The sequence below is a fragment of the Ornithodoros turicata genome, chromosome 1 (genome assembly GCF_037126465.1).
Source record: "Ornithodoros turicata isolate Travis chromosome 1, ASM3712646v1, whole genome shotgun sequence".
In the NCBI taxonomy this organism is placed as follows: Eukaryota; Metazoa; Arthropoda; class Arachnida; order Ixodida; family Argasidae; genus Ornithodoros; species Ornithodoros turicata.
In genome coordinates, this window is record NC_088201.1 from 12,441,562 (window position 1) to 12,468,413 (window position 26,852).

Here is a 26,852-nt window from a genome sequence, read left to right on the forward strand (position 1 = left end):
AAGCCCATGAAAAATTAAGGGAGTCATTATGTCAGACGCCTGGTAAATCCTGCCACAATGTCATACAGAGCCCGTGTATACTAATATTACTGCACAACTTGTCCTTAGGAATGCAGAAAAACAGTACCTTTTGCGATACAAGCTGACAGAGAACAAAATGACAATAGCTATTTCAACAAGTAGTAGTTTGTATCTTTGAGTGCCAACGACCACACATGGTACAATAGCCAACAACTAAGGTATCATTCTTACCTGAACAAATTTGTAGCGCTCTACCATTCAAGAAATTACAACCACCAGGTTTGGTTAAAACTTGAGTAGCTTGATGGGCTTGTTGGTACATGACTCGGAGAACAAGGAGCAGTCGAAATAAGGACGAAGACACAAGAAGACCTCTGTTTGTATGTCTTCTTGTGTCTTCGTCCTTGTTTCGACTGCTCCTTGTTCTCCGAGTTGGTTAAAACTGCCTGTAGAACTAGCCTATGTGGTAATGGAACACAACCAAGAAATCTTTTGCAAGGTATACGCAAGGCCAGCTAGAGAGATTACGGTCCCCGGGACCCCCTCCTCACGTCTCCTGGCGCAAGCAGCCGTCAGGGGTTCGGTCGGGCGGGCCCCTGAAGAGGGGAGCCGGGGATGAAGCCCCGGCTGCCCTCTCCCTCTCACCGGCGGCCCGACACTGGGTATACCTTACACCATCGTGCCCTTCAGGACTGAACTAGAACTAGAGGAATGTTGAGAACTAGAGAAATGTTGAGAACCAGAGAAGAACTAGAGACTAGAGAAATGCAACATGACATAAGTAAAAACTATTGGTAGTTTTTACCCATCTCATTTGATTACTCAAAACAATCACTCTTGCATCATGCACTCGTTAAAAAGGTAAACAAAAGGATCAAATAAATATAGCAATGAACTGATTTGTAGAAGCTTACCTGTAGGGTGGGATGGAAGATATGGCGCTAAGAGCCGGGCCCTCTTTTTTTCATAACCCTTTTGTGTTATGTCACCTGAAGACAACCAAAAAAGTCTGTTAGATATAATATGAAAGTTGCAACTTAAGCCAAAGACATGTAGTTCATTGTACGTTTAATACACGACAAAGCTCTCACCAGCCAATACATGACACATGTCTGCGCCTTTTTGTTGTTTATCGACAATTTGCGCACAACAAAGAACCAAACATCATAGAAAACTTCAATACAGAGTCAAGCATCTAAGCTGCGCGTTTCAATGATAAATTTATTGCCATCTTGCAGAAAGGCAGATATGCGAATTCTTTCATGGTCATAAATTTAGTCTATCCCGCGCACTATATAGGAGGCCACTTGTGGACTGTCGTGAGTGTGGACGAGAGCTGACAATATTTCGAACAGAGACTGCTCTTCTTCTGGCCTCAGAAGAAGAACAGTCTCGGTTCGAAATACTGGCATCTCTCATCCAGAGGCCCCTCACCGGTTCGCGGCATTTTCTACGTTTGTACAGTAGGTCTTTGTCGCATAAAGTATGGAGAACAGAAAATTGCTGCAGTAAGGCGTCTCTCAGGTCCCACAGTAGCATCCGCTGTACATTTAGCAGTAGGAGTCTATCTTACTTTACCAGAGTAACCTTGCTATCAGGAGGTTCAACTGAATTATGCATGCTATGCTACAGTGTCGCCATCTAGGTTCCCTGCCTTGAAGATGACTTCGTGCTGAATGTAATTTCCATAACATTATACTTTACAAACAGTTTGTCGAGTCAATTTCGGGTGCCCTAGACCAGGTGTTGGCATTGCTCGTAACTGCGAGTTGCCGTGCTCACAAATCAGGGGACAAAAAGCTCCATCGTAATATTTTTTTCTTCTTGTCATTCAAAGATTAACATTCATGGATTCATGGCAGCTGATGCTCTTATAGGTAATCAGCTAAGATGCTTACGCTGAGCAGCTATAGTTAAGACGATGTTATCACTACCTATATATAAACCTGAGTCAAGAAACGAACTGCGTCACAAGCCTACTCCTTATGGCCCCACCCAGCGCTCGACGTTACTGTTCATTTTGTGTTCACAAAGATGAAGTGCTGGTGCCTGCGTGTGTTTTCCCCTGGTAATCTCCTCAGACAACGCAAAGGCAAACGTCGACACAATTTCCCATGATATCGGCTCACGAATCATATTCGATCCCCACCCCACCTATCGACATATCGACAGGCAGATCACTCGGCAAACGCAAACAGACTGAAGCCTCGTTTGCAGAAACGGACGGTTTGCCAAATGAAAGAAGAGTTTCAACGGAATGTTACGTCACGCAATTCATCTCGCGTTCGAACACACAGCTGCTAGTTCCAAAAGTTTATTGCGAGTGGTACATTAGCATTCCCCCTCCCTCTTTCCTGTGCAGATACTGAAACGAATTTTCGCGGTGGGAACACGTCATCGACTCTACTTTACCGTTGCAGAGACTGTAGCACTTTGATCGATGTGGTTCGTTACATCATGTACGCATTGTACAGCACGCCAGAGTGTCGAGGGAAAAAAAAAGAATTATTGTTCTGCGTGTCGTACTTGGAGAGATACAAACACTCGAACAGATGTACGCGTCAAGTACTGTCGTCGGAGGACCGAGAGCAACAGCCATTCCTATTGGTAGTTATTAAGCACGTGACATCTCTCGCGTTGCTTGGCGGCCTCGCTGCGTTGTGATCAGAGTGGTATGAGTTTCGGTCCTTTGGTATAAAACTTGTAACGCAGGTTCACATAGGCGCAAATCGCCTCGAAGTGTCGCTACCCCTTTGATACTACCATCCCAGGAAAACCGTTTTTCTATTTGTAACCGCACAACGTAGCTTTTTTTTTCTCCCTTCTACAGCTCGCAATGCGTTCGTATCCGACGAGGTCGAAGGGAGGGAAACACCTCGAGACCAGAAAGAACTAATTCCTGTAGCATATGACGCGATACAATGTTAAGCATGTATATCAACGAGAGAGAGTGAGAGAGGGCGACCGTACGAAACTAAACAGAGCTATGCAACAAAGACGAAATAAACACGCCCACTAGACTCCATATCCCGACGTTTGCGCAGCCGCGTTCAAACAAACACTCTCGACTTTCAGCAGGAGTTTTTACACGGGTAAAATGCGATGGTGAGACAGGAAAGACTTAAACGTCGCTATTCGCTTTTCATCATATCGATTTTTATTTCGTGGTAGTCACGCGACTTATGCGGAGAAGAAATATGGTTTTCAAAGCGAGAAATTGCCTTTGGGGAATGCAACGCGTACGCCCCTGGCAGAATATATGTTCGCAATGGACGCATACGAAATCCCACGACTGCATCAGGAAAGTCTGCCTAATCTCCATGGCTGCCAACGTTACGTGCTATGGGCATTACTCTTTCTTTTTATGCATGCATGCATGCATGCTCCGTAGCGAGGAGGGGAAAAACGAAACGAAGAAGCAACGACCACAAGATAAATGGGATCCACTAAAGTACACGAAACTATGTGTTAGTTAGGCAAGAAAATAGGTTACCCAAGAAATAACGCTTCGTCGTCTGTGCTCACCAAGCACTCCAATGACGATAGCTGTATAACATTACGAGAGAAAGAAGAAAAAGAAATTACAGAAGCATGCCCCGTTCAACTGTTCGGGTTATTCGGCGAAGGAGTGGACGGCAAATAAGGTTATTGGCCCAAAGCTCCTGTTCCAAACAGAAAGTGCAACCGCGTCATCCACCATTACACCTCCCCAGCCGGCAAATATGACCTAAAGCGGCTCGCCGATCGAAAACAGCGCACTGAACTGAAGCATCCCGTATTTCCAAAACGAACATGCAAGAGGCGACGAAAACCGGTCTGTGGGGCAGCCCGGAGAGCAGCAGCCCAACCGAATTCAACATTCGTTCCGACATATCCAATGAAGACTCGTACAAAGCTCGAGAAACCATCAACACTCCCGTCGCATACGTAATATGGTTGAACGGTTGGAGAGCACCGCAAAAACTAGAGGCAGTTGAATGCAGGCTTCAAGGCGGTGACCCCTTTGCCGCAGGAATAGGAATGAGTATAGGGATAACGGCACCAGAAGAAAACACCCACTATTCGACCTTCCCGAGCAAACAATGCACCGCTACACGGCAAACAGAGGCGCTCGCAAAGAGAAAACGCATCCGGCCTCACATAACCGCCAACTCAGCTTCGACAACACGCGTTGCGGGGACGGATGGGTGACACAGTACCCAGATGGTCAAACTTCGGTCACGATGATGTTTCCTGTGCACGCTACGTGAATGCGATATAGTACATAGAGCTACAACGCGTAATTATAGAAGTATCATCATACAGAAACAAGCGTGCGCGCCCAGTTTGAACCGGGAGACCACATGCCCGAGGAACCTGTACCGTTCCACTGAATTTATGACGTCTTCGGACCTGCGAGCGAGTAATGTTCAGCACTAAGTCAGAGGGGGCGTTAAAAAATTACGTGCAAGTAGTTGAAAACAAATGTCATCTTTACGGGCTATACATGTAGCTTGGGGCAGGTGGACCTTTTCGCAAAATTATATATAGTAGGAGGTGTCCCAACCCTTAGTGAAGACGTATAGCTGAAGTGTGTCCTAATTGGGTTTGCAACAATGCAGTCATACTTGCAATGACGAATGCCAGCCCTTTTGTATTCCAAGAGCCAGGAAAAACTAAGAAGTCTAGCCCACATATGAAAGGCAAACATGTTGAAACGGCTTTTATGTCATATCTCTTCAATTGCTCCCTGTCTGGATGTCTGTCTCGCACAGAGCAAGCGACGGTATTCAGCGCTTCCTCGGAGGGGAAGGAACGTTCAAAGCAGGCGTTTGGGCACTCTCTGCCCCTCACACTTTCTGGAGACGCGAGTCAAAAGCTGATTAACAGCAAGACTTGGACTACCTGACAGCTTCAGCCACTCAAGATGAGGTGCTACACCTGGGACTGGATATGCTTTGTACGTCGGCACACAATAAAACGGGAAACCACTATGGCTGGCTTCTTGTTTAGATAATCACCAGCCGGGACATGCCTCCGCCACATGCGCACACAAAAGGGGCCTCGAGCTAGGGAAGGTCTGGATAGTGTCAGGAAGGCGTCCCGCTGCCGCAAAACAGAGGAAGATGTCAGTCGCGACGGGATTATCGTCGTCCATGTAGACGACTGCGCGCTGCGTCAGAACAACGTACGAACTTTACTTTTCTCATACGTGACAGAATTTTGTCCAGGTTTGTGTGTAGTGCACCAGCTATCGCCTCGTTCGGAAGAACCCTGTACGTTACTTGCGAGCATGCAGGCCGACATCGAATTTAACCGTGTCCCAAGACTGACGATGTCCAAGATTAAAAGGAGCTGAAGATATACGAATGTGAACACACTGATAGGAACACGAGCTTCGCGAGAATATAGGAAGCTAAAAGGATGGCCAGAAAACAAGCGAGATGGTAGCAAGGATTCGTGACGAAAAACCCCAGAGACTAGTCTCTGTGGTATCCATACTACATTCTCTGGTCTCGGGTTTTTTTCGTCATGAGTAGGAGCTCGTGCTTGTGTCCTCAGTTCCCTTTAAGCTTGGAAATGTACTAACAAGCCCATATCGCTATTCTTGTGACGATCATGTACCGTTCCAGAACAGCGATCCGGTCAATGTTCCAATGAACGAACCAAAATGTGTCAATACAGATGCCGTGCACTGTCACGGCTTTAATCCTGTTTGACAACCGTCGTTGAAACCTACGTCGTATAGACAAAGGAAGAAAAAAATGTAGATGTAAAAAAAAGAGTAATATGCACGGTTTGCAGATTTCTCAAAAAGCGAACCATTTTCACGAGCCTTCTACGCCTTCAGGCCGATGCCCCGTATTCTTGACTTGACGTGAAAGCGATACTTCAGCACACACTGACCTATCACAACGGGAAAAATGGACAAGACAGGGCGGACGTAAAACTGGGAGATAACACTTTCGCCATAAGCATTAACGTGAGCCGACCAACCACACACACGCCCTTCCAGGTTCAGCGCCCTCAAATCAAAACTCACAAGGGCGGGACCGGTAGAACATGAAGTATAAGGCCAGTCCCAGCACATTCAGTACGCTTGCTGCACGAAAGATATGCGTATACGTTTCCACAGAGCCAAGCAGACCGACTTCCAAGCCAGCACCGAGATCGCCCACGTTTCCACAGACAAAAGAGGTAATGTTTGCAAAAAAAAAAAAAAATCTCTACGAGCACTTCTCCACCCGGCAAACGCAACTTTTGTCGTTCTGAGGCGTATACAATGTGGACGCCATTCTCTGTGCCTTACGACCATCTCCACCCCAAGTATGTGACGGACGGTCTTCATTTCGGTGCCAAAGCTTGACAGACGGGTGCTTTACTTTTATCTTTTCTTCTTCTTCTTCTAGGAGACAACTCTTACTTCTCGTATTACTATGTCTGGAGTGAAAAGGAGAACGACCGCTCGAGAAGGAACAATAAGCAACGGCTAAAAACAAAGCCGTCTGAAAAAAGATCGTTATTGACCTAGTTAGGAGCCATACGAGGTCAAGTGCGCCGACTGGTAGCCAAGTAGGTTGACGCGCTCGGCACTCACTTCACTCACACTCGAACCCTCACCGAGACAAGGACGGCAAAGTGAATAACGAGACAGAGCAGTAATCATATTCCCACCAACACAATCGTGTCACTTTGTTAGAAAAAAAGAGAAGAAAATCCGAGACTTCGTGCTCTCGGAAAGGTGTTGGGAGAGCGAGATGTCCACAAAATAACGAGACAGATTTCGGAATCGATACCGAATGACTCTGCCTTTCGTTCTGCATATACAATCAAACAACCGCTCTCCGAGAATACCATCGCTACATAAAAAAAGGCACATACTCATCCCAACTACTGCTAGTAAAATAGGCTCGCCTTCATTTGAGGCAATATAAGGAAGCTAGTAAGTTGTGCAAAAGTAAACACTGTATATCATTGTCGCGACGTTCGCTCTCTCGATGAAGACGTGAGAACCTTGAGAAAGCTTTGGAGCGGGAAACTTTCAAAGTTCTCACGGAGGACAACTCGATCGGAAAGGCTTCTTGAGTACGTTTCACACGATTCAAATTGGCACGCTCGAGGATTGAAAGCCGCATCCACAATACGTGCTGTGGAACATAAAACGAGGCATCCACAGCGCAGATGTAAGTAAAAAAGCTTCTCATACCGTGGTTGCGACGCACAAAGTAGGGGAATCCCTGTATACCTTGCTGAAAGACCATGACTGTCTTTGCATAGCACAGTTGGTTGCTATAGTACTCGGAGAAAGCGAACCCAAACTGGTGCCGATTGCGGCGCGCAGCGGACGTCGCCCCTTTCTCTCTCCCCGGCTGGTAGACGCACGTCTTAGGAGAAAACGAGGCCAGTCGGTAGTCCATGCATGAAATGGGTTAATCACGTCAACATCGCCTGATTTAACAGCAGCAGCAGCGAGCACGAGGCATGATTGCCTGCTGCCCGCACGCCCCATAATATTTTCAGTCTTAACCTTAGTCTTAACCTTTTAGTCTTAAGTCTTAAAATATCGGTACAAGCGCCTACGTTGTTAAATCGATGCAACATAGTCTCTAGCGATACCACACGAAAAATCCAGAGACTTGTGTTTAGTAACTGATAATAAATAATAACGTATATTATGCATAAGTTTTTCCCATGTATGTACTTGCTTTGCTTCACCCATTAGTGTCCCTGTGCTATACTCGGAATTTGATTGTACGTAGTATACTTAAGAGCCATTTTTCTATATATTTATGACTGTCACTGTCCACAAGGGGGCCCTGTGCCGTGTCAAGCTTGCATATGCAATGTGAATAAATCAATATTAAAAAAAAAAAAAACCTTCGACCGGTTTAAACGGGAGACAGTTCCAGAGACACGAAAGCGTCGCACCCGAACACGGAGCCCTCGAAAGATGCTGCTAGCGCAATGCGACCGTATTCCCCAAGGCGGGACATTTAGTGGGTGCTGTCAGTCAACAAATCAAATACATTTCATTTCACATATGTTCATGCAACGCCATTATTTTTCTACTTGACTTTCACTCTGTGTTCTTTTATTTATTTATTTGCATTTTACGTCCCACAAGCAAGCTTTGTGGGACAGCGCAACTTGTTCCGCCTAAATCGGGAGACATCTGGTCACATTATGCTAGCGGAACAAAGTATCGATGAACAAAGTATGATGAGGCACGGCTGCTGCTGTTTTCGTGAAAGAGGCAACATTTCCTCGTGGTAGAGAAAGATGGGCAACACAACGAAGTGGACAGCACAAATGCACGTTGTCTGTCCTGTCCACTTCGTTGTGTATTATTCCTCAAACTCAAAGAAGAAGTTCGGGTCCGATTCAGAGTTGAGTATTCCCTCGAATTTCGTATCGAACTGAGCATTACTCTTGTGCCATCGTAATAATACCACTGTAAACGTGACAGACATTTCTAATGCATCCGAAGTGGCATCTTGTCCAACTTAATATTTGTTGTGTTTTCACGAAACATTACCACAGCTGTTTGCAACGCGATGGCTATGCAGAGATGGGAAAAAACACACGAACAACAAGAACAAGGGGGCAATAAAGTCTCACCCCCATGCAATCGATGAGACTATTCTGGTTGCCTTCCCTGGTGCTTGCCACCGGGCGTTATTTCCTGCTGCAGACTGCAGACAATGCAACTGCATTTAGGACTTGACGCACGGTGCTCGCATATGCGTTACGTTGTTTACTAATCTCTATTCGGTGTTTCACGCACTTTTGGTGTATGGCAGATCTGTCAAGCCCGGTTACTCCCGAACCCATCCGTCTGTTTGCGTCTGCTGTAAAGACTCGTTGAATTTCGTCTGTTGCATTGCCATCACTAGCCGTGAAATCAGCGAGACGCAATACGGCCATAAATGGCGACTGGAATAGGCTCACATGCATGAGTTCAGACCAGATGCTTTATCCCTAGTTTGTATACATGCGCAGTGATGAATCTTTATGGAGGAAGCTACCACACTGCGAGGCATCGAATCTCGCGGCATTTTGTATTTTTCGAGGCAATCAAAACGTGAATCGTTTGCTTTAACTACCCTAGCTGTTGTTCTATTCGGTGAACGCAATAGAAAAACGCAGCTGCAGTACGCAGTGATCGTGGTTACGTCAATGAATGACCTCTCTGTTGCCATTCATGTAAACAGCTCTTGATATAGATACACCAGATGGTGCTGCTTAGTAGCAACATCCGACGCGAGTGAAAACTGTATGTGGCAAAGCTTGAGACGACGCAGTGGAAGTCGTGAAGCACGTAGAGCCACAATGGCGCTCTACATGCGATTGAAACAGAAATGTTCTTACACAGCAGATGCCCGGACAAAACGCAGTAGAATGTCACCATTCTACTGCGTGGTCGGCGCAGTTCCCTTTCAAAGATACAGACCTCCTCCCCGTCATTTGCCACCTTTCCTGTTGTCCTTCCTCTTTCATCTATCTACACTACACACGTTAGAACGAAGCACGTCTGATAACGATGCGTACTTGAAAGACACTTCATCTGTTTGTCAAAAGGACCACTGAAAAAGACCTCGCGGCCCATAGGTCTGAGACGCATGCCATACGCATAATAACACATGACATCTTCATTTCAAATGCTATGTGAGTGAAGCGAAAGAAGCGAGGGCCCATGAAATCCCAGACAATTACTCGCAAAAAAAAAGAAAGAAAAGAAAAGAAAGAACAGACTGCAAAGCGTGAGAGAACGGATGCGTGTACCTTCCTCATGAAAGGCGACAGCAGAGGCACAGCTTACTTATCGGAGCAAGACGACGGAACCACGTCCCACCGAGACGTGACGCGGTAGTTGAAAAACTTGCAGTGCAGGAAGCATAACATTAAAGTGCAGGGAAAAGCGAAAGTCAGTGGCAGGTGTTGCTGAGCGTGGTCGACTGCACAAGACGGGGCGAGCGAACCTACTATCGGTCGTTACCCAGTCCTGGCCCCTCGCTTCGTGGAAGGTTCCCTCTGCTCGCACTCTCTCCATGTGCGCTTCTATAGGAATAGACACGTCCATAAATACAGGTTTCCGACAGGTAGTTTACAAGGATTCAGAAATAAGGGGTTTAAGATTTTAATCGTCCTCGTAGATAAACTCGTGGGATTTGCGGTACAGACAAGACGACTCCGGCCATGCTAATCGCCGAGTGCCCTGTGTCAGCGTTTCCCAAGACCAGTGATTTCCCCAGAAATTCACTGCTGGGGGGGGGGGGGTATGCTTGGTGAAGATTCCACTTACGGAAGTTTTCTTAGACACAGAAGGAATTGTGGCACAATGGTGACATCTGCACAACTTTCCCGTTTTATTTGTACATGTTATTACGTTAGAACACAGTACATTAGAATACAGATTCATTATGAAGGGCATTTTAACATAATGCATAATCGCATGACCGACAAAGGAAAAAGACTAGCACCCTGTCTCACGAAGCTCAATGAGTACCTAGCAACCAACAGAGGAAACCTTAGACGACAAAAAACAGAACAGCTCGCTTGACTGAGTTGGGCGCAAATGGTTCTTGATGATCCACATTGAGTGTGCGTGCCCGCACGCATTTTTGCTCGTATATGTGCGCAATATATGCATTTAACAGTTACTTTCAAATGATTTTGGACAAATGCATGGTACGATCATCTGCATGACTGTGGTCATACAGCCCACGCTTGACAGTACAGGATGTAATTCGCTGCGCCGCACTCACTACATGGTCGAGCTGGGTGGGGTCACCTGAGCAATTTCAGGGGGGGGGGGGTTGCAAAAATACAGGGGGGGGATGTAGGGAAATCCCTGGCCAAGACGGTCTTCGGGCTGTCTTCGATCGTCGCGGACTCCCACGAACACTCTCAGGGACTCGATCCCGGGGGACCGCGGATCACACTTTGGGAACCACTGCCCTATGTTGTTGATAATGCGAGCTGGTGTAATGGACTTGTAGGTAACATTTTCTCATCGTACTCGGGGAAAACGTTACTTGAAAGTTCCTAACAGGTCGGGGTACAGGTTACTAACAGGTCCTGTCACCTTGACGATTTGTAGACTGCATTTGGGAATAGCAGCGAGCCAAGACGACGCAGACAAAACAGGAGAAGGCACACAGATGTTTCACTGTCAACTTATTTCGTCCTCGTCTTTTTGGCTCCAGCTATTCTCGAATGCAGTTATACCAACGAGCGTATTTCCCTGTCGTGGTACATTTGTAGGCTCCCATGTGCGAAGCCAGGCTCTGGAAGGGCGTGCACAAACAGCACAGGCTGCCTATATAGCAATGAAAGTGCTACATCTAGGCGACCACTCCTTTGATGACTCGAACGGTACACGATTCACGTAAGGAAATAACGGCAATGTTCAACTAGGAATACGGGGTTCGCACTGCCGCACACGTTTGCCTTATTCATTGCAGAATTTCCCGTAAAGCACCGAAAGAATCTCATCAATCGGGAGATCCGATTTAGTCGTGTTCACGAGATAAGCATTACCGTTAAAGGTCGGTCGAGTCTGCAACGGTTCCGAGATCGGATACGGTGATGTAGCCGTACCTATATACGCAAATGCGATAAGGCAAAGCACGAAATTACGTAAGGAAGCGACCCAACTGCGTCCCCCTGTATCTGGCATCTCAAGCACGTCGTCCTAAGACCTCGCTCGGAATGCCAACGGTGCTTATCTGCCGCTGGGAAACAGAGGATCATTCAGTTTTCACGTCTGACGTCTTGGAGGCATCCTGCGTGCGAGCGGTGGGAACGGAATGCCAGCGGTGGGGGGGGCCACCTCACTTCCGACACGCTGGGTACGCGTGCATGTGCAGCTTGGTGGTTCACGGGGGTGTCCACCCGTTGACGACGCATTTCCGCCCCCGGGTGCGCACTCGGGCAGGACGGATGTCTTCGTTAGCCTTGTACGCCCATTGGACGACGTACGCGAACGATGGACTGTGGTGGTGTTATTCGCTCGGATCAGAAGGCTAGTATATAGGTTAGAGGTTGTGGCGAGGGTACTGCATGCGAAATGACTCGAAATTCTTAACTGCTTCAAAAGACTGAGCTAATTAACTTTCTTCTTAATTACTATATTGACATAGCCCCAGATGCAGAGTCGCATTTCACCATGATTTCAGGATGTACCACTCCTGCGAATGGAGTTGGAGTTAGGAAAGAAAAATGTGGAGATGGTGGCTCCTACAAAACACAGGAGATGGCTACTCCAAAACACTTTAAGATAAAAATCAGTAAGTCTAAAGAGTTAGAGGCGCTGCAATGCCCACAAGAATTAAAGCAGCTGTCGCACGCTGTCGAAGATCCCTAGGATGTAGCCATTCTCCGAGGAGCTTCACTAAGTCCACTCCTGTGAATGCTTCGAGTCCACCGGGCGACTCTTCCAGCCGTTGCAAATCACCAGATTGAGCCACGCGGAAAGGCTCGTGAGCTTCTGCGACGAGAGATACATGCGCCTAGGGTGGTCAATACTGCAACTTCTTACGGGCTAATATTCAGGCGAGCAGTCAGCGCGACATCCCGGCCGCTATGTGATTCATGCCGCTGTCTTGTAGTAAGAGAGAGGGGGGGAACACACCAGCGAGGATACCAAACCATATGCAAGTGTCCACGGGGGAGCGCAACAGTCATTTGTGATGGTATACGACGCTGGAGTAGGGTTGATGCTATTGTGTAATTATCCAAAAGTTACACAAATGCACAACAATTAAAGGACAACAATGCAAATGCGCAACAATTAAAGCACAATTTCAATTAAGCTGTTCAGTAGAATTTCAAGTTTCTCTGCCTGAGTGCCATCGCAATGAGAATCTTGAACCTACTTGCCATTTTCTGTTGGGGAGGAAGGAATAAAAGCAATTTGTTCAGATGAAGAATGAAGAATGAAAAAAACAAAAAACAGGCGCTACAAGAACTAACTAAATTAAACATCGTGGGTTGACAAACGTCCTAGTCCCTAGAGGCAAACGCACGCCGCACCACGAAACTAATTGATCGTAAAGAACGCGTCTCGTCAGCTGCTGCAACAGCGAGTTTGTCACCACGCCGGCGAGTTGCCCTTAGGTTGGTTGGCACCGAGGATGCTCAAATAACTCGTGCCTTGAAACGCGTTCAATCACGACAGCGGAGGAAATGTTCAAAAGGCCCTCACAATGGGAGGGACCACCCTTATACCGTGCAAGCATTCTATTTTTTTGTGACTGAATTTTCAAAATACGCACGCAGAACAGCGTCCGCTATTTTTAGCACCTTAGCCTCTACTACGATGCACTAACGGTTCCTTCGAGCAGCTAGTTATCGACACATCCAATTATGGGTTAAGCAATGTAAGCTGGTTTCGAACGTGGAGGCGAAAGAGGCTAAATTAGCAACGCCAGAGGGAGCAGAAGAGCTGCGTGCAAAATCAGCACATTAAATGTGGACATAAAAGAAATGGAAAGACACCTGGGAGCCGAGCGCTTTGATCTATCGAACGAGTTCCAAAAAGAAGTCAGATTTTGATGCCAGAAACAGGTATCCATATAGCCTCGGGGGTGTGGCCACCCGCTTCAGCCGTAATAAGCGGGGCTGGATATAGTAACGGTGGACGCCGCAGTGTCTGCCAGGAAGGGGCACGTGACGACACAATTTGTTAGCCAATTTGAAGAACGCCGAAGTCAGTAAAACAACACTTGGGGGTTCATTTCAGCACCTCCTCGATCAACAACGTGGACATGGAATACAGGAAGCGCCCTCCCCAAGTCATAACCGAAAAAAAAGAGTTTAGAAGGCATTCTTTTTTGCACCAAGAGGTCATTGTACGTGCATTCCCTCCCCTTCCTTCTTGCCCCCCATTCCATATGTTGATTAAAGTGCGCAGAAACTGTCGAGGATACACGACCACCTCTCACAGTACCTAGCTAGCAACATTACAAATATCAGCTGAACCTCAGAGAAAGGACGGAGACGATAAACCAAAGACAACAACATTTCCCTTGCCTGAAGTTAAGCGGATATTGGTCGTGTTCCAAAGTCACCAACGACACTACACATCAGTTTTAGTGCCTAGCCAGCTTGGCACTTGCTGGTAACGCCGACAAACCTGCATATAACACTCATGACGGCATTATAATACTTGATAAGAAGGTACAGTGTGTGCATCTGCAATGGTAAGTTTGTATAACACATGTTCTCCGAGCGTCAGCTTTGCGGACTCCAAAGAGGACTTCCATCAGCTTAGTGTCCAAGCTAGGGATGCAGCGGTATCGATATTATCGATATTTTATGTCTGCGGTATTATCGATAATTGTAAAATATCGGTATGAAGATCGATATTACTTATATAGCCTGATAGAAATGTGAGTAATTCGGCGGCTTCTGCGCGCGGACAGGATGTGAACGGAGCGGGTCAACGAGTTTACTAACCAAACTTGACGGCTTTTTCCCTTCCTTCCTTCCTCCCTCCCTCTTGATTTGGTTTTGCAACACGATGCCGATTGAACAAGAGAGAAACTGATGTTCTGAGGCTGGAACAACATAGAAGGGACAGATACAAACAAAGCCTCAAATTGCCTAAGAAATCAACGATTTCTTGGGTTCGATCCCTACAGCTGGCCAACCTTTTCAGTGACTTTCATCTTTCTTCGCTGATTTTTTAGGCAATTTGAGGCTTTGTTTGTATCTGTCCCTTCTATGTTGTTCCAGCCTCAGAACATCAGTTTCTCTCTTGTTCAACAGGTGCAGCTTGCGTCGATTTCTGTCGTATGAATGTGTGTATGAGTGAGCAAAAAATGTAAGAGTGAAAGGAGGGTGAGTGAGAGTGAGTGGCTGGTTTGTCGTCCCTTCAGATGACGCACCCCGAAAGTCGCTGGGGAGGCGTGTTAGCTTAGCTCAATTGGTAGAGCCCTGGACCGGTAATCCAGAAGATGTCGGTTCGATCCCTACAGCTGGCTAACCTTTTCAGTGACTTTCATCTTTCATCGATGCCGATATTTCCTGTAAAGATGTGACGCACGTTAGAGAAAGCCTTTGTTAGTTTCTAACACTTCGTGGGTCGTCCGGGGCTGCATTTCATGCCGAATAACGCATTGGAATGTGCAGAACGAGTTCACCGAGCGCGCAACGTACACGGCGTTCGAAACCGAGGATTTTTTGTTGCTGGCGTGACTCCGTATTCGCAAACATCCATCCCCTGGAGGAATAAAGAAGAAGGAGGCAGACAAGCTGGTGTGGATCTGAAGAGGGCGACATCCTCTGCACTCACCTAAATTCTTATTCCCCCAATCTTTCATGTCACGATTATTGAGGACGTATCCTCATTGGTCCTCGTAATGCACGTTGTTCGTCGCCGTCTTCATCACGTGCCTCAGCCGTAATACGCATGGAAGATAACAAAACAAGGGCAACTTTTTTTTTTTTTTTCAATTGTTCAAGTAGTGGCGTTACGGCTTTTCAAACCTCGATATATCGATATTTCTTTTAAGAATACCGATATATCGATAATTTAATCGATTTTATCGCTTATTCGTTTACGATGTTGATATTTATCGATATAGAAAATTTCGATATTTTTGCGTCACTAGTCCAAGGCCATGATGAAAGCCAAACTTTAGAGCGATATCTTATCGCCGTCTTTCAGGACAACCTCTGTTTGTGGACATCGGAGGCGGTGCGTCACGCATCAAGCACGAAGACAAACGTAGCAAGAAAGAGGCCTTTGTTGCTTTTCTCCACAGATGATCAGGGCCATTCGCTCGGCACCAATAAAGGCAACCCGGAAGCGAACGCCACGCACAAAACATATTAGGGGCGCAAGAACGTCTCCCACGAAATAGGGGGAACTGCAGGAAATTTGTTTCCAAATTCCCGAGCCAGCGACAGAGTCGAAACGAAAGTAGACAGTATACACGCAGTCGCTGAAAACCAAGGCCACCTCTCAGCCTCAATTTCTGCGATAGTCCCGCATTTCATCCCACTTCCTGGTGTAAAAAACAAAAACAAAAAAAAGGGGGGGGGGAGAAACCGGGTACATAAAAGCGATGTTTGTACAGTATGGGTAATGTAACTATAAATACCTAGACGAGAAAGCACCGTATGCACATTCGATGGGAAGTGCTAGAAGCGAAGACGCGATATTTCCAGCCTCGGCTCTGCCCTGCAAACTTGATGTTGTGCCTGAAACGCAAAGTTCGTACACCCATACACAGAATTACGCTCCATTTGAAGGCAGGTATATCATTTTGCGTCTATTCCGCCCACCCTGGAGCACGACGGTCAAAATACGACGTACGAGGGTGGTTCCAGTGGCTCCACAGAAGAAAGGGAGTGCTCAGTAATGTCCCCAGAAATCCACCTTTTTTCCCCTTTTTATTTTTTGGGGGGGGAGGGGGGGCGTATATGTTTGCTGGTCCTCGTCTGCCTAATTTTTGTGCGAACGGAGAACACCACAGCACATTGATGATGTCACTAATGTTCTTCGGCTACGATTTTATTTGTAAGCAAATGTATTATAGCCACACAATAACTTTCGATCTCAGCGGAGCTGAATTCCACGTGTGCCCCTCAAATTCGATAGCCAGCGGTGAGAACATGCAGAAAAATGAGACGGATGAGCGTCGGTGATTGCGCAAAGGTGTGCAAGTGGTGCTTCATATCATACACGTGTTAAAGGGGTTGCAAAAGTTCGTTGTAAATTGCACTGAAACAATGCAGACGGTTATTTGCGTGGCTGTGAACTTGCAATCCAAGTTTTACAACGCGGAATGTCATTGACTGCACAGAATGCTCATTTCGAACGTATTGGTAGCCGAGCTGTATTGGGCAATTTCAGGGAAGAGGGGGGGGGGGGGCTGGAAAAAACTTGGGGGATGTAGGGAAATCCCTCGGAATGTTAGTGGCAAGAGACGCACTGAAATCCTTTCGCACAGACTGTTGCGGAAACTCATAAAATATCCGCTCTGTAGAGAAAATATCTGACTGAAGCTACGCTGCTCTGTAATCGCCACCGTGTTTCTCATGCGGAGGAAAACAGATGCACACCCGCTCTCCACAGTGGACATATACACACTACTTTATTCTAAAACAAGTGAAAACTAACATATACAGTGAAAGAGAGAGGGAAAGTCTTCAACTTTCAGAAAGACAGGGAGCTCATCTTTCGCCTTCGGGGTCCCCCACACGCGGGTGTCCCGCTGTGCCTGCCCTCAGGGCACGTATACCAAACCCCCCGGGCTGAAACACTTCCTGGAACAGTTCCACGACATGCCCCCTTGTCCGCTCCGCCAAAGTACAGTGATGGCGAACACTCTGAAAGCTGCAACATCCTCCCCCCCAAAATGAGCCAAAATACACTGCACTCATTTTTCGAAAGTCATGTTGCCCCTAATTCGTTTCTTTGACTTCCAAGGGAAACAGGAGCTGAACTGGTCGGCGAGTTACATTGCCACTCGATAGCTTCACTTCACACGACCGCACCTTACCATCTCGTCCCTTATAGAGCTGGGTAATTCGCGCCAGTCTCCATAAATGTCGAGGAATCTTGTCTTCCTGTAGTAACACGACGTCACCCTTTGTAAGATTGGTTGGACTACAAACACCGAACTGATGAGCCGATCTCAACTCTAGAAGGTATTCCTTCTTCCAACGTTTCCAGAATTGATCTGCTAGCTTTTGTCGATGAATCCACTTCCTATTGACACTAGTTCCGTGGGACGTTGGTACTGATGCTGCGCCAGGCTGTTCGGGCAGTGCAGTCAGTGTTTTTCCAAGTAGCAAATGCGCAGGTGTCAATGCGCTGGGCTCTTCTGGGGAAGAATGGAGGAACGTGAGGGGACGGGAATTCACCATGGCCTCCACTTCGTGCAGTATGGTGGTCATCTCCTCGAACGTTAAGCATTGCCGTCCCAGGATCTTTCGCAAGCAATTTTTCACTGTCCGCACCATTCTTTCCCACATGCCACCCCACCAAGCGGCTCTCTCCACTATGAATTTCCAAGTGATGCGGTTTGTGGTGGCGAAGTCCTGTGAATCGACACTGCGGATAATATTCCACAGCTCCGCAATGTCTCGCGCTGCTTTCTTAAAAGTAAGAGCGTTGTCGCTGTAAATGGTTGAAGGTGCTCCTCTTCTGGAAATAAATCGCCGGAAAGCTAAGAGAAAGGACTTCGTTGTCAGGTCCGTGACTAATTCAAGGTGCACGGCCCTTGTCGTAGAACAAGTAAAAAGGGCAATATAAGACTTCGTAGATGACCCCTTGCACGTCTTGATATACACAGGCCCTGCAAAGTCAATTCCAGTGGTGTCGAAAGGGTGACTTGGGTTCGTGCGATCAGCTGGTAGAGGTGCAGTGGGGGCCGTTGCCCGAGTAGCTCGGAACCTTGCACAAACTTTGCAGCGGTTCGTGATGAATTTCACCAACCGTCTGGCTTGGGATATCCACCATTTCTCACGTAGAAGAGTCAGCGTGGTCTGTACGCCACTGTGTAATGCACGGCGGTGCGCATTTCGTGCAATCAGCTCGGAGAGGGGATGCTCTTTCGCTAGTAATATAGGGTGTTTCACTTCCTCAGGATTATCAGAGCATTGTAATCGTCCCGAAAGGCGCATCACTCCCTTAGCGTCCAGGAAAGGCTGCAGCTGTGCGATTTTGGATGCGGCGGGTATCCTCTGTTGATGCTCAAGTGCGCGCATCTCTTCAGGGTAGCAGTCGCTCTGTGCACGTGTCACCCAAAACATCTCTGCCTGGTTGAGCTCTGTAGCGGTGAGTGGCCCAATAACCCGTGATCTGGAACGGCAATTCTGCGAAAATCTGATTATCCAGGCCGTAACACGAAGTAGACGAAGATAGCTGCTGTACTTCTTCAGGTCAAGCAGCGGAGGAATTGTTATAGCTGGGTCAACTTGCGCAGCTAACGCTGTCACTTTTACTTTCTCGTTCTCGACCTTGTTGACGCTCTCTTCATCCTCTGCGAATGACCGCGGCCAGCTCTCTTTTGTCTCTGCCAGCCAGGTTGGACCCTCGAACCACTTCTTATCCTCGATAAGCGCCTTCACGGTTAGTCCTCTCGTAAGGGCATCCGCAGGGTTGTCTGCACCCGGGCAGTGATTCCACTGTGACCCTTCAGTGGTTTCCTGAATTTCCGTGACTCGGTTGCGAACAAATGGTTTCCATCGGTTCGCTTCCCCTTTAATCCAGCTCAACGCAATGGTCGAGTCGGTCCAGAATATAACCTCACTCGCTTCCATCTTCAGAGCGGTGGTCAATAGCTTGGCCACGCGAGCGGCAATTAACGCGCCCATCAATTCCAGCCGGGGTAGTGTAAGCTTCTTGAGTGGGGCGACACGAGACTTGGCGAATATGAGCCGCACCTTTGTTTCTCCTGCATCACTTTTGGTTCGAAGAAAGGCGCACGCCCCATATGCTCGTGGGGATGCGTCTGAGAAGATGTGGAGCTGATGGGTATACACCGTGCCAATGCCAGGTAGTAGGCACCTCTCCATTGAGACCTCGCGCAGGCTGGGCAGCTCAGAGCACCAGGAGCGCCACTCCGTTGATATGTTATTTGGAAGCGTGGTATCCCAGTCGAGCCCTGCTTTCCAGAGTTCCTGAAAAATTATCTTTACCCGGATGGTGTAGGGTGCAAGGAAGCCCAATGGATCGAAAATCCTGCTCGAGGCCTGCAGCACCGATCGTTTGGTGTCACTCATGCGGGTAATGACACTCAGGAGATGCTCGCCGGAAAACTTGAAATAGTCGGTACTCCTGTCCCACGCCACCCCGAGTACTTTGGCCTGGGTAGGTTCCGAGAAGGACTTTTCACCGACATCAGTGCTGTTCTCTTCGTGCTCAAATGCACTCTGCAGCTCAGAAGAGTTAGAGGCCCACTTGGTTAAGTTCATGCCGGCTTGCTGTAAAATTTCTCTGGATCTCCGGACAATTTCTAGCGCTTCGTCTGTTGTGGCGGCTCCTGTGAGCAGGTCGTCGACATAGAAGGACTCCATCAAGGTGGCAGCCAGTTCTCTGTCCGACTCTTCAAACGCTCGGAGGTGATGGCGTAGTGTAGCGCCCAATAGGAAAGGGCTCGCTGTGGTTCCAAAAGGCACGCGCGTCATCCTCCAGCATTCAATCTCCTGTTCGTGTTCGTCTGTGGTCGGGACTTGAGAGAACCACAGAAATCGCAAAGCATCTCTGTCACAGTTTTGAATGCCAATCTGCAAAAAGGCCTTTTGAATATCCGCCGTTAGGGCAACCTTGTGCATTCTGAAGCGGAGCAACACTGAAACCAGATCGGTGTTTAATTTCGGGCCTTTCTCAAGATGGTCGTTCAATGAAGTTGTTCCACCAGCATGTGAGGACGCGTCAAACACCACCCGGACCCTGGTCGACGAAGATTCGTTTCTTGTGACGGCCCTGTGAGGCATGTAGTACACAGTGGTCGAATTGCCGTCGTCCTCAGTCACTTTCTCGGCGTGTCCGCTTTCGATATAGGTCCGGATGGCTCTGTCATAGTCCTCAGCGTTGCCATCCCGGTTCAACCGTCTCACGAGGCCCTGCAGTCTGTTTCTGGCTACTGTGTAGTTGTCCTGTAGATCATCTTTGCGGGCTTTCCATGGCAATGCCACCTCATACCGGCCTCCTCGCAGTTGTACGTTGCGCTCGAACTCCTCTAAAACGACAGAGTTCTGTTCGGCCTTGGTGCTCGCATCGTCTACAACTCCTATACTTTCTAATTCCCAGAATTTCTTCAGCGCGTCGTTTTCTTCTTGCATAATCACCCCAGCCTTCAAGACGCACACAGCCACCGTAGACTGCTCGGTGCAGTGGCTGGTGGTCGTCGTCGGTCCCTGGAAGGTCCACCCGAAAACTGTCCCCACTGCAACCAAGCTCTCGTTTCCGTTGCATCGATTCACTTCGCCGGTGAGTACCCTCCACATTTCATCACTGCCGATCAGCAGCCCAATGCCAGATTCAGTCGTCACATTAGGAAGCAACAGATCGTCTGCGATGAACTCTCCCCGACGGCGTATGCATTCCACAAAGTCGTGACTCACCGGAGTGCTTGTGAGATCCTTACAGATGAATGGTATTGTAGTAGCCCGAATGATGTACTCCTTTGGGTGATATTGGCTCCTAAGACGAAGCTCTACCACCTTCCCCTTGTGTATCCGGTTTGAAGGCGCGTCGTTAGCGAAGGTGTTGATTTGCATGTTGCTCTCACCGATTACTTTTAGCTTCAGTTTTTTGGCAATGTCTTCGCGGACGAAGGTGCGCTGACTTCCTCCGTCAACGACGCCTCGGAGAAGGGCACACTCGGCGTCGGACGACGCCCACGTACGGAAAGTCTGAAGCAGTACCTCACTATTTTGCTTGTGCGGTGCGCCGTTCGTGGCCATCATGTTGGTAGTGGTCGAAACATCTCCAACCACTTCTTTCGGCAGAGTACTCTTGGATGGGTCGCATACTGATGACGCATGTTTTCGTCCACAATGCTTGCAGGTGATCCTGGAACGGCAGTCCTTTGAGCGGTGACCCCTTTTAGTACAGCGGAAGCACCGCATCTCTCGCGAAAGCTTCTTCATTTTGTCAGCCGTTGGCATATCCACTCTGCACATTGGGGTATCGTGATCAGTAGACCCACAGAAAACACAGTTAGGGGCAGCTCCCACGCGCGTATGTAGCACAGCACCTGTTGGAATGTTTCGACTGGACTTCACTCTGAGCTGTTGATGAATCGGCTGCGTAACACTGCGGCTTTTCGCGCCACATTGTTCACGACTTTCAAGTTCTACACGCACAAAATGTAGCACTTTGGACAGCTCGTCACTTGCCTTCGCGTCTGTCCCAGTAGTTGATTCGGAGGCACGTGACGACGTGTCATTCTCTGTCCCGTTGGTGTCGGACAAAGCAGTTCGATACCGCACCATACGTTGATACTCCACGACCATGTCAGAGGGTAGAGACGACAGGAGAATATCAACCATCATTGACGCATAGGTGGTAGTCGGTATTCCCAACGCTCGCAGACCTCTTATATTGGACTGGACGTGGTCGTACAATACTCGAAGTCCCGCCACATCTGTCGAAAACCTCACCGGTGGCAGGTTTCTTAGCCTCGCTAGGTATTCACGTTCAATCCGACCAGTGTTCCCGAAGCGCTGCGTCAGTATCTCTATTGCATCGTTATAGCACGATTCCGTGGCCTGGAGTCCCCTAATAGCGGATGCTGCTTGACCCTTCAACAAGGAGCTTAAGTATTGAAACTTCTCCGTCTTCGTTAATCTTACATTTTCATGGACCGCCGTACGAAATTGCTCCCAAAATGGCAACCACTGTGTCAGCTCACCTGCGAAGGTCTGGAGTTGAAGTTTGGGCAGTTTGACACCGGAAGATTGCACGTGATGATTTTCTGGAGGACCAGTTGCTTGTGGTTGTCGCATTGCGTCGGGCGAAGTTCTCTCTCCTAGCTGCAGTTCGGCCAAACGTGTTTGAACCTCCGCGATAGCGTTCGCTGCTTGCTCCTCGTACCCGATTACTACCTCGTATTCGGCTGCGAGGTCATCATCCTTTATGAGTGGTTCAATTTCTTCATTGGCCTTTCGAAGATCGCCGTCACTGGCAACGAGTCTTGCCAATAATCCATTGAGTGTGGTCTTGCTGACGGTGTGGTCGCTCCGAAGCTCAGTTACCTCATGGATCAACTTTGTTACTTGCGCACGTCGTGCGGCTCGCTTGTGCTTCAGGCGCTCCATGATTCCCTGATGAAACTCTCGTTGGCTAATGCAGCGCAGTCAGTCCCGGGTTTCGGCACCAAAGAATGTTGCGGAAACTCATAAAATATCCGCTCTGTAGAGAAAATATCTGACTGAAGCTACGCTGCTCTGTAATCGCCACCGTGTTTCTCATGCGGAGGAAAACAGATGCACACCCGCTCTCCACAGTGGACATATACACACTACTTTATTCTAAAACAAGTGAAAACTAACATATACAGTGAAAGAGAGAGGGAAAGTCTTCAACTTTCAGAAAGACAGGGAGCTCATCTTTCGCCTTCGGGGTCCCCCACACGCGGGTGTCCCGCTGTGCCTGCCCTCAGGGCACGTATACCAAACCCCCCGGGCTGAAACACTTCCTGGAACAGTTCCACGACATGCCCCCTTGTCCGCTCCGCCAAAGTACAGTGATGGCGAACACTCTGAAAGCTGCAACACAGACCTCAAGTGCTGCAACGACGAAGAAACAGCCACCAAGCTCGACGTGCTGTTTCATCCAATCGTGTCACAACCCGTCAAATGAGAGTGCGGGTCCAAAGACAATAAAAGCGACGTGGTGCAGATCTTCTGTTTTATTTTTTTTATGACTTTAAATGACTTAAAACTTCCGAGGTATCAGATACATCGTTCAATGTATATCAACCCGAAAGGGTTCAAGCAGACCATGTCCTTCCAATGGAGTCACCGCATATTGCCACGACATATCACAGATGAACTGTACTATATGGCATCCACTTATAGGTACTGTAAAGCAGCAGGCATACAATTTTATACTGCTGGCTCATTTGACAGCCTGGGTGCTCAGTATACAAACGCCACAAATTGCGTTCAAATCCACCTCCGTACCGTAGTTTATTAGAAAATTCAGATTTAATATTACGGGCAACCCTGTGTCTAAGACTCGACACGAATTCCGCAGTTCCCCCTTGTAGGGCGGCGAACATAAACATGCCAATAACAATGGGAGTGTACAGCGGCATCTGTGGACCGCTACCAGCAGATACAGAGCCGCCTTGTGCACTGGGAGAAAATCAAGCAAAGACTCACGAGACAACCACAGAAGTGACCTAAGTGACAAACAGAAACGAATTGAACTCATCGAGAACTATTTTCTTTTATTTTTACACTTGTGACTCCATCCTGGAAGTCTGCCCTGTATCAAAAGGGAATAGGTGCAACTATCACTATCACCACGTCGGCTTGCCTGACGTGGTGCATTTTTGCGTGGGTGACTCTCATGGTGTTTCTGCTGACAGTTTGTTACTCATTTCCACGATGTACCAATGTTCTTGAATTTTGAGATAATATATGTCAGGAACTATCTCGTTTGAACAAACTTTTCAAAGGAAGTTCGTGAAGCCGGCTACTTAGCCCACGACTTAGCAGATACAAGGTTGGGGACATGTAACATCGTTGCTCGACGAATAGGCGATTGTTTCCCACCAGGCGTCGCCCCTCGTCTCTTCACCGCAATTTCAGTCGTGATTAAAGAATACTTAGAGTTTTCTGTCGCACATAAAATTTGCAGTGTGGATTTCTTTCGGAATAAGTTTTCAAATGCCGCTGCCAATATTAATAGCTTGCCCGCTGCTTTACAGTACCTTTAATAGCTCTTCATAGTTTCCCAGTCATTACAGCTGGAGGCACCCTTCCCGGACGTGTGTTTAGCCTGTGCCGTGCGTGTAGTTATCTGCAGTTCTTTTCGTGACAATGGTCCGACGGCTTCTTTTTTCGTTTTTTCTTTGTTCCCACTTCGAAGATCCCAGCTTCGCCATTTGTCCCGACCTCCCAGGAATATTCACGATTCACCGCAACTTTACGACCTCCGTTCCCTCCGCGCGTTATTTCCTGGATGAAAAGCCGAGCCAATTACGCTGACGTTCTAAATTTTTCCGAGAACTGGCCACCATCACGCGAGGGCCGAACGTGTCAGAAGTGTAGCCGACAAGGGTGTCACGGGCCACCAGGCGAGAACACTTTCCAGCCGGCCCCAGCGGGGCCTCCCACCAAGGAAGTCAGCACGGGGAACCAATCAAGCCATTAGGACCGCGGACAGCAACTGCCTTTCACTTGCAACAAAGGGATTGAAGCTTACTTGAGCCCCCACAATGAGAGTCACTCATTTGCAGCCAACCGCTATTTTCAGGTCCCATAACAAGGAGAAGGAGAAGCCAAGACGTCCGTTCGTCGGCCTGCACGCGGATGTGCGTTCATAAACTCGTCAAATGCGTTCCCCTGACACCGCGCGATAATAATATTCAGAACCACGCGCGAAAAGAGATGAATAATCAATGGGCGATGCCAGCCGTTTTTTTTTTTTTTTTTCGTATACCAGACGAGACACTGAACCAGGACTGTCGACGATTCTTCAGCGAAAAATATCGAGCGCTAACGAAGACACGTGGAAACACACAACAGGTGCCGGATGCATTGGAGTCCAAATAGAGATGCACATGTTCCAAATGTTAACGATAATTCATGTGTAGCATACGCACGAAACAGCAGTACGATTGCAGCTCGGAGGTATGCGAAGAACACTAGTCACTTGGGAGAACATTATGCCACCATACTCTGCACCATTCCCCTGTTCGTGAGAACAAACACAAGAAAATGGATTCTCTGTGTCGTTACTTCACGTAGTGCTGCTGATTATGTATTGTGACGGAGGACAGGTACAACGGGTGATCTCGCAGACACTATAGCTATCATATTCTTCCTCATGAGTCATGACACGTACTCTCTTTGAGTGTTCAGCTTCCGAAATCGGGAAGTAGAATGTAAGACGTGTATGCATGATCTATTTTCCCCACACAAGCATCTCGACCTCCAATGTTGGTGCTCGATGTAGTGGCGCCAACATAATAATGTACCGTATATTTCGCAGATACCTCTTTTTAGCAGCGGGCCCACGAAAAACCGACGCCAAGACTGACCAAGCGTCAACTGTTACTCATTAGTCGCGGCCGTACCATTCCATTGCGATCTGCAAGCAATTGCCGATCGGCAGACCACAGGTTTGATGGGACCTGCTATAACCTTTGTCTGACTCTCCTGTCGTTTGGGTAGATGAGCGCCGGCTACTTTATGGCAGCTGTGTTAGAAAATGTACACATACATGCCGATGAAACCTGTTCCTCATTGCCGATGCACGTCTGTTTTGTATATTTGTCGACGCCAACTGATCCAAAGTCAACTACGAAGCTTTTAGGGAGGAACTGCTATGAACATGCTATACGAAGCATACATTGAAGCACATTGGCAATATGTGTTTGCACTCAAATGCCAATGGTTCAGCATCACCAATCATCCGTACTTTGTTTTTTCGTAGCCATATCAATGGCTAAGTTTCATTTGTCCAGGCAAAAACTACAGTCGTCAGCTCACGGCGGTTGATTGAAACGACAACACAACAACAGATACATGATGTTGACCACACGAGAGTTGCTGTACCCTACCCAGAGTACTGCTTTGAGCGCTGAATACTTATTTCCAAACTTTCCATTACGAATCAAAGGGTCCATTTCTCATCACTGCGCTAATAATGGAAACGCCCGAGAGTGGTCAACAACGCGGATTGTGCTACTTTATCTGCGGCTCACAAGGCAAACATTTTCCAACGGCTACATCTATGCCGATTCTTTGCTGCGACGCAAATATTTCGCGACGTTCTCAGCCAGCCTTCTATAAGCTCGCATCCTGTGGTGCACAATCCTTAGACTCAGCATTACTTCAGTGCATTAAATTTTCAAGCTTCCGGGATGCCTTCGGAGCGTGTTTCTTCGAACATCGAAATATTCGTGGTTGTCGCACTTTGCAAAACGGAAGACCTCGATTCCTGGTTGCCAAGCTTTAGTAGCAACAATGGATTGGGACAGCAGACGGCTCGTAAACTTTGAGCGACATGATCTTGGTGCAAAGAAGAGGACAGCAATGGAATGACGTTGACGTAACCGGAAGCACGGCAATCTAACCGGTTCTCGCTCGTCGTGAGTCACCCAACGGGACCCGACGATGGGGCGGACCCCGTCGAGTCACACTTGGCGGGCGCA

General features: G+C 47.9%; 1 protein-coding gene across 8 annotated transcripts in view; it reads right to left on the bottom strand.

The window, feature by feature from the left end:
• Positions 1 to 26,852, bottom strand: part of LOC135377499 (disco-interacting protein 2-like) — a 123,800-nt gene that overhangs the window by 28,462 nt on the left and 68,486 nt on the right. For 6 of the 8 annotated variants that reach the window (XM_064609948.1, XM_064609952.1, XM_064609947.1 and 3 more), the window contains one exon: positions 936 to 1,010. In XM_064609948.1, coding sequence (XP_064466018.1) covers positions 936 to 1,010 — 75 coding nt within the window. Of the gene's footprint in view, positions 1 to 935; positions 1,011 to 1,455; positions 1,556 to 7,207; positions 7,278 to 26,852 lie in introns of those variants that run through there. The other 2 variants (XM_064609949.1, XM_064609950.1) reach the window with 2 other exon arrangements.